This window comes from Heliconius melpomene, chromosome 12, assembly GCF_056956725.1.
Source record: "Heliconius melpomene rosina isolate 202511_hmr_F chromosome 12, ASM5695672v1, whole genome shotgun sequence".
NCBI lineage: Eukaryota > Metazoa > Arthropoda > Insecta > Lepidoptera > Nymphalidae > Heliconius > Heliconius melpomene.
In genome coordinates, this window is record NC_140400.1 from 4,265,147 (window position 1) to 4,279,920 (window position 14,774).

General features: G+C 32.6%; 1 protein-coding gene across 6 annotated transcripts in view; it reads left to right on the forward strand.

Moving 5' to 3' along the window:
• Positions 1-14,774, forward strand: part of Dek (protein) — a 17,567-nt gene continuing 2,793 nt past the window's right edge. For 2 of the 6 annotated variants that reach the window (XR_014878548.1, XM_085194364.1), the window contains exons 1-15: positions 1-154; positions 1,298-1,424; positions 6,200-6,300; positions 6,934-7,035; positions 7,299-7,396; positions 9,275-9,413; positions 9,767-9,895; positions 10,240-10,402; positions 10,680-10,844; positions 11,133-11,218; positions 11,476-11,631; positions 11,985-12,095; positions 12,453-12,570; positions 12,817-12,995; positions 13,468-13,620. Coding sequence is in view for 5 of the 6 variants with exons in the window: in XM_085194364.1 (XP_085050490.1) it covers positions 113-154; positions 1,298-1,424; positions 6,200-6,300; positions 6,934-7,035; positions 7,299-7,396; positions 9,275-9,413; positions 9,767-9,895; positions 10,240-10,402; positions 10,680-10,844; positions 11,133-11,218; positions 11,476-11,631; positions 11,985-12,095; positions 12,453-12,570; positions 12,817-12,995; positions 13,468-13,620 (1,869 nt within the window). In the remaining variant the exon portion in view is untranslated. Of the gene's footprint in view, positions 155-1,297; positions 1,425-6,199; positions 6,301-6,933; positions 7,036-7,298; positions 7,397-9,274; positions 9,414-9,766; positions 9,896-10,239; positions 10,403-10,679; positions 10,845-11,132; positions 11,219-11,475; positions 11,632-11,984; positions 12,096-12,452; positions 12,571-12,816; positions 12,996-13,467; positions 13,621-14,351; positions 14,508-14,774 lie in introns of those variants that run through there. The other 4 variants (XM_085194361.1, XM_085194362.1, XM_085194363.1 and 1 more) reach the window with 4 other exon arrangements.

Genomic DNA, 14,774 nt, shown 5'->3' on the forward strand with positions numbered 1-14,774 from the left:
GCAGTGGTTGTAACAAAACGCATATTTTTTTTCTATGTTGTGGGTGCGTGCATTTGTGTTGTCCGGTGTTTGAAGACGCTTGGAATTCGCTTTCAATTTCTTCATAGGAAAAATGTCGGGTGATACCGATAAAGCAAAAATCAGTGACAATCAGGTATAGTTGTCAAAAATGTTTTTATATTAATTTTCTTTATATTAACGTGCATCTATTTAGGAGTTTTTGAGCTGTGAAGTGGTGTTATTTCCGTGTTATATCACTAATGTTTGCCTGCGTCTCAACATGGCTGACAGAACGTTCGCTTCCCGCTAAACGCGGGAACTACGCCACGAAGGGTTGTGATATTAGTCAATAATTTGCTTTTAAAACTGTGAATGCTATCTTAATCAGTTGTCGAAACTGATTCTAATGGGATATTTTTCAATATTTTACATATTTCGCACCCCCGCCCCTTTGCATTTCGTTGCAGGGCCTTTGTTAAATGTGCACGATATAATATGACATTGATAGGAAATCCGCATGACCTTGATATTTTGTTTCTTGCGAAATTTCTATTCAAATGTATCGTAAAATGATGTTATTCCACTGAGCCGTCACTTCGCGCCTTCTTATTTACGCTGCGAGCGCGACGGGCGATGTAAATAAAACCTTAGAACCCAGACTAGGGGCCTTTATTGGTGACCTCCTTAGTTTTTCTAGACGGTTTTTTTGTGTTACTTACGAAACAACTTATGCGCAAATGAGGAATATTATCAAAATATTCAATGAAGGATTCATATATTGATGTTATAAAAACATTTGACCTTAACATTAAAATTATATTTCGGGTAATAATCATACATAGTTGGTATGTACACAGATCTATGTATACGACATAGACAATACGGTAGTATAGTAACAAAGCAATGAACTTTGTCTCTTAAACTTACGAGAGTAAGGCTGGGAATCGCTTGGCGCGACGCATTGACGCCAATAGAATCAAGGTGTACATTTTGAATTGATTGCTAACTTGATAATTTTTTGCATTTAGTATATTTTGCATTATTTTTCGTTTTTTTTTTTCGAATATTTCATTGTCATTATGAAATTAAATTGTTGTCTATTTTACTGTTTGTATTATGTTCTAACTTCCATGTATCTTATTCAAAAATATATATTTTGTCTTAGACTACAAATTTGGTCTCATACAGAATTGATACAATTTAAAACAAAATCTGTGTTAAAAGGTAAAAATTTGATATTTAAAATTGTAAAATGTTAAAAAGAATATAAAATTTCATATATAAATTATTTATATAGGATGAAGACAAGAAATCTGGTGCAGGTGATGGACAGACAACAGAAGATGAGTCATCACAGGATTCCAAGGGTGAGTCTGCAGAACCAGAGGCCCAAGGTAACACCGATGTAGATATGGAACAAGCAGGTCAGATTTTGACTAGTCATTCTAGACATCGTCACTAACTGGGGCTTTTGTGTCACATTGTGAATTTTATCTTAATATATCAAATAGAATTATTTGTTAAGAAGCTATATTTTTGCACATATTATACTCTGCTTATAAACCTTAGTAGATTTTGTGTATATTTATATAATTTTTAAAAATTGCACATCTAGCCTTTTAGCAAATAATTTTCTTTTCATAACTGTTATAATTGTGTAGTTCAAATGATAGAGTATTTGACTTAGTCTTACTTAGAAATATATAAGATTTCCTTAAGACAGAAGTACTTCAGTAAAAATTTAAATATTTTTTTAATTGCCATACTTTTTTATATTCATTCATATCTGTAATAATAAAAAATCTTTATATGTAGGAACAACTATTAGACATCACTATGGTAACAAACAAGTTGACAGTATTATGTAACTACACTATTTACATTAACAAGTAGTCATAGAAATGAAACTAACAAGAGTAAATTTTTTAGTATCCTTTTTATTTAGATTAACACATTGATAACGAAATAAAATGAAAACGGCCTATGAAACTAAATTATATATTTTTATGGGTTTAATTCATTCAAATACAATGTTGTAATTAGTCTTTAATTTTATATGTTAAATTCTCTTAAGTCAAATACGCTATTATTTTATGCCATTTATTATCTATCTAACTTTACGCACAAGCCATTTATACTTCATTTCTAAAATTAAAATAAACAACATATTTGATATGCATTTTGAGTGACTAATAATAAAATTCTCATAAAAATGTGTATTTTAAAGAGGAATCATTTCCATTTCATTCTGTGTTTGTAATTGCATAATTGGTATTTTTTATTTACTTTGTGTTTTCATCTTTAAAATCCTTCACTCATAAATTCCTCAAAATAAATAATTCTATAAATTGACTATAATTAAAAATAAAGTGCTTGTCAACGACTTTCTTTGCTAAATAACTACGTCGGCAAACGCACGCGATTGTACACAACTGTGCCACGAAGTTTATTCGAGAAATTTGTTTGCTTAAATATTTGCTTTAATTAATCATTTACATTCTAGTTACAGCAACCATGATTTAATTAATGAGTCTCAAAATTATTAATTTTTATTTTATGAGTATCAGATAATAAAAAAGTTTTAGGTGTATTGTAGTTTCCCTAAACAAACAGAAAAAAAGACAAGATAAATTAAGTTTGACTCTAAAAGTTTATAACTTTTAGTATATCCTGTTGAAATACCAATATAAAAAATCCGTAAGTATTTTATATTACATAGAATAAAAAACAATAATATATTATTTAAAAAAAAAACCAACTTCAACAGGTTTCCAAAGTCGGAATACCTAACCAAACTATCCTTGAAGTGTATCCATTTCAATAAAAAAGAATCATCATAATATTCAGTTATTCGTCCATTTGTCGCACACCCATTAAGTTTGTATTCTCATGCCACCCTTACACCATATTAACGTTCACCAAATCGGTAATCAAATCCACTAACATCGAGTGCGAGACCTAATGATGTCAGTATAGAAGTCTTATAATACTAAAATCTAAATCACCTTCACGCTGTACCCCGCACACAGCAGTGTAGGCAGAGGGAACCTAGTGTTAAGACCCCCTTCCCCACTTTCCGCCGAATTCTGGAGACATTGCGTGTTGAGTGGTGGAACTTAACGCCGCTCTTTGCCTCGACACCAGAGCAAAGAAATGAAAATGAAATATTTCATTTTCATTTCTTTGCTCTGGTGTCGAGGCAAAGAGCGGCGTCCATTTGTCGCACACCCATTAAGTTTGTATTCTCATGCCACCCTTACACCATATTAACGTTCACCAAATCGGTAATCAAATCCACTAACATCGAGTGCGAGACCTAATGATGTCAGTATAGAAGTCTTATAATACTAAAATCTAAATCACCTTCACGCTGTACCCCGCACACAGCAGTGTAGGCAGAGGGAACCTAGTGTTAAGACCCCCTTCCCCACTTTCCGCCGAATTCTGGAGACATTGCGTGTTGAGTGGTGGAACTTAACGCCGCTCTTTGCCTCGACACCAGAGCAAAGAAATGAAAATGAAATATTTATTTACATTTATATGTAAATAAATATTTCATTTCCTCGAGTGGGGATCGAACCTACAACCGTCGCATTACAATCACACCCTTGTGCCGCTGCGTCACGACGGTCTCGTAATACTAATTCAAAGTATTTTTGTTTGAGTTTCATATTCACATATTAAATTACATACACGGCAAGTAACAATTAATGCTATATGCATAAAAATTGTGGCACATTATAATGTGTGATAACGTTTGAATAATAATTAAATCGGCAAGCTCGGCAATACCTACTGCTTATATATTCTTATCACTCTCTTATCAGTCAAGTTGTTGTTATGCGTATCGGTGATCTGCACATTTTATACACTCAGTTTTGTCATCTAGTGAATTGTAAATGTAATTTAGGTGGTGTTATCGGCCGTCAACTGATAACGTTTTTAAAAATCAGATCCTTTTCTTTTTCTACAAATTATGGGTCATACTTATTTTATTTTTTTAAATAAAGTAGATTTTTCAAAAATCTTTAGAATATCTTAGCTGGTAGAGAAACTTAGAATATCTTAGCTTACACGGTGCCAGGTCTCAATGATATTAACACATTATCGTAGCTAAAGCGTGTCATTGCAATTTAAATTGCTAAGGAGAAATTAACAGAAACTAGAAGTAAAAGAAAATTATGTTTTCTTAAATATATTATCATAAGAAGATTATCTATATATAAAAGGACTTGTCCTCACTGACTGAGGTAAGACGCACGCACAGCCGTAACCGCTGTGCGTAAAAACGTGGAATTTGGACAGATGTTTACTTTCGTATTCTGGATATCCACTAAGAAGGGATTTTGAAAAATTTTAACCCTAAAGGGGTGAAATAGGGGTTGAAAGTTTGTATGGAAAAAAATTTAAATCAGCACCGATTTTTATATAATTTAAAATTTTGATTATTAAAAGTATTTAATTGAACACGTGTTTCATCGTTTTCTAGAATTCTCCCCCTAAGGGTGCAAATGAGGGGTTGAAAGTTTGTATGGAAAAATCTTTAAATCGCCACCGATTTTTATAAAATTTGAAATTTAGACTCTTAAAAATATTTCATTGAACACATGTTTCATGGGTTATTAGAATTCACCCCTAAATACGCAAGCGAAGCTGCGCGCGTCCGCTAGTAGTTTAATAAAAAAGTACAGATATAATAAAGAATAAAGATTTTAATGTGTTTAACAAAAATAAAAAAAATAAAGCTTTACGCTGTATCCAGCACACAATAGGGTAGGAAGACGGAGTGTAAGTGTTAAAACACTCCGACATCCGGGAAGAAATTGTTTTTGTTTAGAATTAAAAAAAAATGCTTATAAATAGCTATTTTAAATACAAGACAAAGCCGTGCAAGTAGGCAACATTTTAATTTGTTGTTTATGCAATATAACAAGATATTCTCGTTCGCACTCTCCCCACAAATACACCTTTCACTTTGTCGTCGCTATTAATGTCGAATAAAGTAGTAAATGTTAGACATTTTCTTTAAAATAATACTTCCTCTTGTTTTGACTATTTTCTTTCTCTTGTTTATTTACTTTCCGAATACTAAACGGTGGCACTATAAATGGGTTAATAAAGTTATAGAATTGCACGTAACCAATGTTATTGATGTAATTATATAATAAAAAATCAGTATTTCATCCCGTATTATTCAGAAGGCATTCAGGCACACCCTTTAAATCTATAATATTTTAATTTTTCATTTTCATTATTAGCATTACCTATAGACAATATTTATATATGATTAATAAGCAATAGATAAAATCGCATTTTTTTAGTTTATTTCTAAAACAGTCAATCGGCTATTAAATGTTTCATCTATGTATAACCAAGTAAGCTATTTAAATAGCTCAAACGAAATCGAAAAGGCGATATCTAAGAACAAGAAATTATTTAAATAAGTTAAAAGTCGTGCACGTATCCATTTCGATCCGGTTAAGATAGGTCATCTTGTGTATGAAATATTCAAGACGAACGCGCAAGTAGGTATATTGCAACGAGAACTGTGCAAGGACTATTAAAAATACGTTACATTTTTAGTTTTAGTTTAGTTTCATTTTTAAAGTTTGAAATTGTAGGTCATCGTGTCGTATGTATATTACATAAGGACCATTTTGTCTGGTTTTTTCTACCTTTGATACCGGAAGTAATTTTTTGCTTATACAACATAATAAAAGATAAAGCAAGAAATATATTAATTCAACCAGTATTTGTTGAACTGGTTTTTCGAGCACAGAATCAACTTGCATCATATCCTTTTACGTTGGTTAACCATTTTCATTTACGCATTTAGTTTTTTTTCCTCCCAGAACTTTTTTGTTCTTATTGTAATGTAGTAATTTATCTTATTTTTTTTGCTAGTATGACAAATCGTCTGCCGACGTAGGTTCTGTTTTTCTAAGTTGAAGTGGTAAAGTAAAATTAGATATTAAAATTTTATTTTAATTATTTTTTTAAAAGGTCTAAAACATCTTTAGTAAGTTTTTTTAAAGAAACCTATTTAAAAATTGTGTCCATTAGCAATAACTTAGTGTCTCTTATGGAGAAGTCAACTATATAAAAGGTCTTTAACGCCTAGTAAAAAACATTAAGTTTTAGTAAAAATAATACTAACTATAAACATTTAAATTACAAGGAAAATTTCTATTGAAAACAGGTGACGCGAAATCTGCCACAGCTAACGGTAAGGAAGACGACGGCCCTGCAGACGATTCTAAAGATGAAAAAGATGCAAAGCCAGATGGAGACTTTAAAAAGGTAGGTTGTTTAAGACATTTAAATGTTTTTTAAAAATATTATTTATATTTTACGAAAATTTAAATAAAAAAATATTATAGTGAATATTTCTTTTTCATTTCCTTTATAGTAGACAAAGCGTGGCGATAAGGTTTGCTACTTAACATGCAATTACAAATTAATGAAAAAATAAGAAACAGTTATTTTGTATTATCATCATTTGTCTGTAAGATAGCATTAATTTAATAATTAGTAATCTAATGATTACTATCTGAAACTTTATTCGTAACTGATGAAACTAGCCCTAAACATTATTTGCAAGAGATTATTACGCAGGCATGATAAAGAGCTATTTTATTTCTATTAAAAGATAAATTGATACAAAATTTTGTCACTTATTTTCTTTGATTTTTAACGTATTATTGGTTCTTAATCTTTTCTCTTTATTTACTGGCTTTGTATACTAAATTAAGATTAAAATGAGAATAGTCGTGTCGAACTTCAGAATGTACATAAGTAATTTCCTGTTCGTTGATAATAATGTTTACACGTGGGTAAATTTTACAATTTATTTAAATAATCAAGTTAACTTGATTAAACTATTAATTTTAAGTAATTTTCGTCATTGAGAGATTTTTTAAAATTTTATGTTAGGAAGAAAATGGCGAAACACACGACGAGAATGACAAAGAAGACGTAAAGGAAAATGACAAGGGAGCCAAGAAAGTAGCACCGAAAAAGAAACCCAAGAAAGAGGTAAGAAATCTAAAGGGGTACCCGCCTAGAAAATATATTAGGCTGTAATTGTTTTAATTAAAATTATTTTAAAAATAAAGCTATTACATACGAAATCCCTTTATGAGATTCTATGCAATTTTTTATGTTGTTAGTTTAAGGTAAAAAAAATGTTTTATGCTTTTGATGCTTCTATATTGTATACAAAAGAACCACAGCGAAATGCAATTAGAGGTAAATATAAGAATTATGAGGGCTAAATACAAGAATTCCCTTATCAATAGGACACTGAGGAGGAGGAAGAAGATGAAGAGGAGGAGGAAGAGGAAGACGAGGAAGGTGAAGAAGGTGACGAGGAAGAGGAGAAGAAGCCTAAAGAAAAGTAAGTCAAATAAAAATATACTTGATACTTGTTAAATTAGGAAATATTTTATTGCAGTTAATAGAAATTACAAGGAAAAAATTGTTCTTGATTTATTTATGATGCTGTCGTGTTTTTGAGTTGTTTTATTCTTTAACTAGCGACCCCCTTGCGGCTTCGCCCGCTTTTACTACTGGATTATTCATATAATGTATGTTTGCAAAGCACTTAAAATAATGTGAAAATTAATTAAACTCTAATGCAACCCGCATTTTCGTAGTTTCAATAAGGATTTTCCAATTGTTTTACTCGGCAAGGATTTTTTAGTAGGTACCGTAATTTTAAATCTGTGCTACTAATCTTTTCAAGTACTTATTAAAATGACTATTTTAGATAGTTAAATGACTATTTTTAAACGGAAGAAATTATAAACAAAAGTCTACCTACTAATAACTACTACAAAAAATATCAAACCAAATATATCGCGCTGAAATAAAACATTGAACTCCAATTATCCAATACGTGCAAACGCATCTAAATCTTCGTTGCTATGCCTCTATAGCGGGCGGATTTTTTTTTCGAGCTTGTGGTTAATGCTGAAGAGGGTATTCTGTCCCTGATGAAAAGCAAGCACTACGTGGCTGCCTGCGAGGAAAATTAAATAGATAGAATGCATTGGCCGGGAATCGAACCCGGGCTGCCCGCGTGGCAGGCGAGCATTCTACCACTGAACCACCGATGACTGCTCATGACGCGCTTGTATAAGCAAAACGTCGCGGGGCGCGTTTCGCAGCAAGGATGTTTTCGAGATTGTAACAACTTCTAAAGTACTTATTAAAATGAAAAAACAGTAAAAGACAGTTTTGATCTACATTAAATGGCCAACGTATTAATACTAATATACTTATTTATATGCTGAGAGTAAGGAATAAGTGAAACTTGAGTAACATACAGCTGATATGTCTACGGCGTGATGTGTTAACAATTAAATGAGTTTTTCTCTAAAACTATTCGCAATTTCGAAATAGTGTAAAAAGCAAATTTCCTAAAACCTTAAGAAGTGTCGTCTTCACTATCATTTGTGGCACGTGAAGTATTATAGCACCTCGGATATCCGTGACTGACGCGCCTTGCTCCGGTCTGATGCGCCTCGAATAGTCTGATAGTAATTTTAAAGAACCACTTCAAACGATGTTTATTTTTTTGGTCATAATATAGCATAAACTAGTAGTAGTAGAGGTCGTCGCGCAGTGGCACAGCTCCGGACTAAACGCGATGGTTATGGGTTCGATACCCGCTTCGATTTCCATGCTTTGGTGCACAATGTGCGCGGCGTTAAGATTCGCTACCCAACGCGCAATATCTTAATAATCGGGCCGTGCGTGCGGGACGAAGTGTCAACACTAGGTTGCCTCTGCCTACCAAGCTATGTGGAGAAAAGCATGAAGCTGAAAACAAAGTTCATAACAGTATACATGTAAAGTAAAAAAAAAGGTGTTTATCTCATATTAAAAAGGGCTTGTCTGTTATTTTGTGGGATATATCCAGACTTTATACTTATTTTGGTTTGTAATAATAAATAAGATTTACTAAAAATAATATCAGGATAGGATGAAATGAGTAGTTTTTCTATAAGATTGCGGTTTAAATAACTGAAACTGAGCAAGAATTTTGTAGGATTTTATGACAAATATACCACATTAAAATTGTATATTATAGAAAGGATGATATCATAAAATAGCGCCATACATGTCAAGAAACAGTTTTTTTAATCCGTTAATCACACAAATAAAATAAAATATAGTATAAAAATCACTACATCAAGTAATGTTTTTTAAATAAAAAGTTTTTAGTGGTGAATCTACAAAAACATAATATAGTTGTTGTATTATTTATTAGAGTTAAAAAACCAGTAAAGAAACCTAAAGATGGTGAAGAAGAAGGTGATGATGAAGAAGAAGGGGAGGAGGAGGGTGAGGAAGAGGAGGAAGAAGAAGAAGAGGAGGAGGAGGCGCCTAAGCCCAAGCCTAAGAGAGAGGTAAACTTAAATGATCATTATAACATTTTGCAGGTTTATGCTTGTTATGTTGTGTATCCCTTATATATATATAGTATTATATCTTGTTATCAATGTAGTACAACTATAATATAGGAAAAAATATTTGATTATTTACTAAAAATCATGATTTTATAAAATAAATGGTTAGTTAAATATGTTATGAATTAAATTGTTTCTTGTTCCCTACTCTATGTGGGAGACAGCATAAAGCTAAAAAATATTCATGAACATTTATTGCATGAGATTATTAAAATTAAACTTTTAATGTGTCTGCTTAAGATATAACTGTTGTTCTTGTTTATTTTAATAATAATTTTTTGCTCTGTTATTAGCCCACTGAACCCCCAGTGCCTCTACCAGCAGGTAAAGGCATACCGCTAGGACACATTAGCAATGTAGAAGTATCATTGTCACGGTTCAAGACTCAAGATCAAAAGATACTTCATCAATATTTATATGGGGTAAGACTTTGTTCACTTAAAATTTACTTAAACATAGCAACCTTCTGACCTTAAACACTATGATTGTGGGTTTGATTCTTACTCAGTAATGTATTATTTTCATTATTTCGCTCTTGGCATCAAGACAAAGTGTGCTTACTTTGCAAATCAACGTGCAACAATAAAAAAATGGGCGATAAGAGAACAAAATGTCTTAACACTAAGTTCCCTCTGCCTGCCCTTGTAAATGCAACCCAGTCTAAATACTTTTTGACCTCTTTTAAGTACATAATATGATTTGCTTTTTTTATTATATATAATGAATAATATTGAATTTTAATTAAAATAATGTATTTTCCATACAGCAACTATGCTTAGATCGTAACGTGAAGCGCAATATAAAGAAATTCAAAGGCTACGAATGGGCTATCGGCTCTACAGAATACAAGGCGAAGCTAGAGGAAACCGCCAAGATGGAGATGAAACAGCTACGCACGATGTGTGAAATGTTAGATTTAGATAAAAAAGGTAATTGAAACCCCAGAATAATAATTCCATCAATTATTATTTCAAATAAAAGTGTATTTTGCTATATCTTTTAATGGTATATCTTTTGTACCTTATGGCTCAACCAGCTCTCACAACACTTCAGATGGAAATTTTGAAACTAAAACTATCCTCGGATCACTAAAACATCATAAAAAATTACATCTAGAAGTAGGTACATATGAAATATATATATAAAAAAAATCCTCATTTCCTCCTCTCTAGCCTAGTTCTTAGCAAAGTAAGTGTTTATGTCCAGGTGGTGCAAATGAGCTGGCAGCGCGGATAGTGGGGTTCCTGCAACAACCGACGGCCAACTCGCCGCACGCCCGCGGCGTGGCGCGCGCGCCTCCCGCCTCCGCCCCCGCCTCTGCGCCCGGCGGACGCCCGCGTCGGTCCGCCGCCGTTAAGATACACAATCGAGGTATTACAGAATTATAAATAAATCTACACATCTTCATTAGGCCATACTTATCTAAAAGAAAATAAAAAAATAGTAAAAGTGTAATCTTGTAGCAAAACATACTACATACATTGTCTATTATTATTATGTATTCGGATATCAGTATACATGTAGTATACTTGTGCCAAACAAAATTCGAAAAATAAATTACTCTCATTGCTATGCCATTTCAACCATACATTCTTATTGAACTACATCCATATTCCCTTAGATTTTTTATAACTCATTGATGAAATTTTCTTTTCTTAGGCTATTCAGATGAAGAATATGAAACTGATCCAGAGACAAAAGTTAGAGGTCCAAAACCACCTAAGGATGGATCAGAGGATTCAGATGTAAGTTTGATTATTTTAATTACAATTCTCATTCGAAGTTACTTATGAAATTTATATATTAGTGTTTTATACATAATACAAGCTTTTTATTTGTTATGAAGTCTTCATGTTGTGAAAACTTTTCACTGAAAAGGCACATAACTCAAATAGGTATAAATGAGTAACCTTAATAATTTAATTAGTTATGAATATATTTAGGAAGGATTTATGTAACTACTATACTATTGTTTTATTAATAAATATCTAATATGATACAGGGCTCGTTCAACCCGAGCGGGTCAGAGGCGGACTCGGACTTTGACCCGGAGGGCGGCGAGGGCATAAGCGGGCCCGGCCGCAAGCGCAAGAGTTCCGGCCGCCGCCGCTCCAGCGGCAAGCCCGGCAAGCGGGGGCGCAAGAGCAAGGGGAAGAAGGTAAGGGTAGAAGATTTGGTATAGTTTTTTTTTTCGTAATTTTTAGTGTTCTATATTTACAAAATAAAGATATCTGTTCTATATTTACAAAATAAAGATATCATTTATTATTCTTAAACTACACTACGGACAATGAGTCGGTAGTTCTTAACTTTTGTTTTGTAACAAATTACTTTTTCATTATTACATACATAACATACATACATTTAAACATTGCTTTAGAGATGAATGGAATTAAATAAAAATATTTGAATTTCAAGCAGTATATCATTGGTAGCCATTATAATATAAATAATAAAATTGTAGATTTTATATTGAATAACGCAACTAAGTTTTTTGCTTGTTATCATCAGCAGGGCACAAGAGGTCGAGGTCGGAAGGCGAAATCTGAATCGGACGACGAGAGCGACAAGTCGGAGAGTGACAGTGAAGCGGAGTCCGGCAGCGAGGGGGAGGAGTCCGATGTAAGTTGATCTTTGTTATAAAATGTAGTTTTTTTTTTATTACTAAACATCAATAGTATACATGAATATTCTGATAAGAAAACAAGTTACTTGAAAAGTTTACAAACCTATTTAAAAGTGTGTATTTTTAAATACGCGATATAGAGAGAAACCTACAGTAATCCAGTTTTATTTATTTTTTTAACTTAAAAATATTGTAGGCTGGCATGTAATATCTAAGTAATTCTTAAATTTGATAAACCATCAGATATTCAATATACTAAATAAAGGTTATGTTTATTCCCTTACTTTTTTAGGTATATGCATAAATTTAATGGAATTTATTATTATGTTTAAGTTATTATTTTGTTTGTACAGGAACCGAAGAACAAGCGCGGGCGGCCGGCAAGCGCCGTGGGCAAAGGACGCAAGGGCGCCGTGGCCAAGGCCAGCGCCAAGGCCACGCCTGCTAAACGGAAAGCGCCTACGCCGCCAGGTAACTTCATTTAATTGAGTTGTGGGTTCGTGGAATGGATTATTTTGATTTCCTCGATCAGATATGAAAACAAAGCATATCGTTAAGTTTCGCTAATCAAAATACAATTTCTCAAAAATTTGCCATGAAGCCATCTTCATTGCAAATTTTTGTTCAAAGTGTCTTAACAATAGGTTCCCTTCGCCTATTCTGACATATGCGGGGGGATACAGCATAAAGCCATACTATTCAAGTAAATATTTCCAGGTAAAAAGAAGGCCGGTGCTAAGCCAGTCGGCCGGCCCGCCAAGAAGGGCAAGAAGGCATCGTCCGAAGAGTCCGGGGAAGGAAGTGAGGAGGAAGACGAGGAGGAGGGCAGTGAGGAAGAGGAGAGCGGGGAGGAGTCTGACACGCCCGCAGACAAGAAGGCCAAGCGGCCGCCTACTGTGAGTTATGGCCAAATTATTTCCCAATAAAGTTTATTGAAAGAGACCGGATCATACTTTAAAATAACAAAAACCCGCCATCATTTCGGCAACTAAGTCGATTGGAAAACTTAGTTAAAATATTTCATTTGTTGAGTGAGATGGTGATTAATGGATATTCTCTAGAAGCCACTTTGATGGTTAACTCGATGGATGTAGTTATTATTGAATCATTTCTCAGCTTTGGCTATCACAAAATGTGGTGTTGAATGCCGCCATTCATCATTCACTGTTTTAGGAATACTTTGAGGTAAAAGTAAGTTTTATCTTTTACTATCTAAGAACAGGTGTGAAGCTGTTTTGGTTATTTTTAATAATTTTACTTATATATTTTAATAATTTTAGGTAGATCTATAATAATTATTTAATAACTTGTGTCAGCTTTGTTGTCTTGTATCCTATTATATCTCAAATATAAGCATGTAATAAACAGGACGATGAGATCAAGAAGTACGTGAAGCAAATCCTGGAGGGCGCGAACCTGGAGCAGATTACAATGAAGACTGTGTGCAAGCAGGTGTACAGCCACTACCCGGACTTCGACCTCGCGCACAAGAAGGACTTCATCAAGGCTACTGTCAAATCGGTAAGTACTTCCCTCCTTCATACCCTACTTATATATTATGTATATGCAGTACGGTTGACGAGTTGTGGCCGCCATGGAGTTAGTTAGGCTTTCTGAACGCATGTAGTAAGTACACTCGGGAAGAAAACAATAAAAAGTATGAATATCAAATCTGCGCAGCCATCTACAGCTAATGTTAGGGCGCCCACGACTCGTCGACCGTACTGTGTTTAATTATGTATAGAGAGATTTATAGATTTGTATGTATATATTTATATATGCAAAGTGTAATGCCCATTGAGCTTAAGGAGTATGTTGTTATTGGATATGTAGATGTGTTCAAAGTTTTAAAATGTTTTCCAAATTATAATTTTTTTTAGAAATTGGCATTAATTTAGAGGATAAAGTAAGAGTTGTGTATGAGACACGATATATTTTGAATATCTGAGGTAACTGTGACTGCAGCCACAGTTGATTACATCAAGTCTATTAACATGATATGAAATAGCCTTCCCCAATAGATTATTTAACATGAAAAGAAGTTCTTGAAATGAACATGTATAACCAAACAAACTCTTCAGCGTTATAATACAAATATATAATTTATATATCAGATATCAAATACACAAATAATTTAAACCTTGATAGATGATACAAAAATTAATAAGAAAGATATATAGTTCCACCCAAATATATAAATTTTTGCTTATGAACATACATATAATGTTTAATTATATCTAATATGTCCACAGTGTGCTGCGGCTGTACGTATCATAATACAATTTATAATATTTACATATATTTTTTTAATATTTTCTCAATTTTTAATATCTACAGATAATATAATAAAGGCATCTCTTTATAAAGCTCGTTCTTCCTATTATCTTAAATAATTTATTCCTTTCATATTTAATTTTTGGAGTTTAATTTGCATTTCCTTAACATTAATGTAGTTAGTTATGTATAGGTTAAGTTTATATGACTAAGATATCTTGAAAGATATAATAAGATATTCAATATTAATATTATTTATATACAATTTTTTTCCATATTTTAATATGAAAACTTATCAATGTCGTTTAAATAAATTGCAATTATTTTCTAAGTAATATTTGAAATATTTTAACACTTTGAACACAGTACGCCATTTATTATTGTAAATTCTAATTGTAATA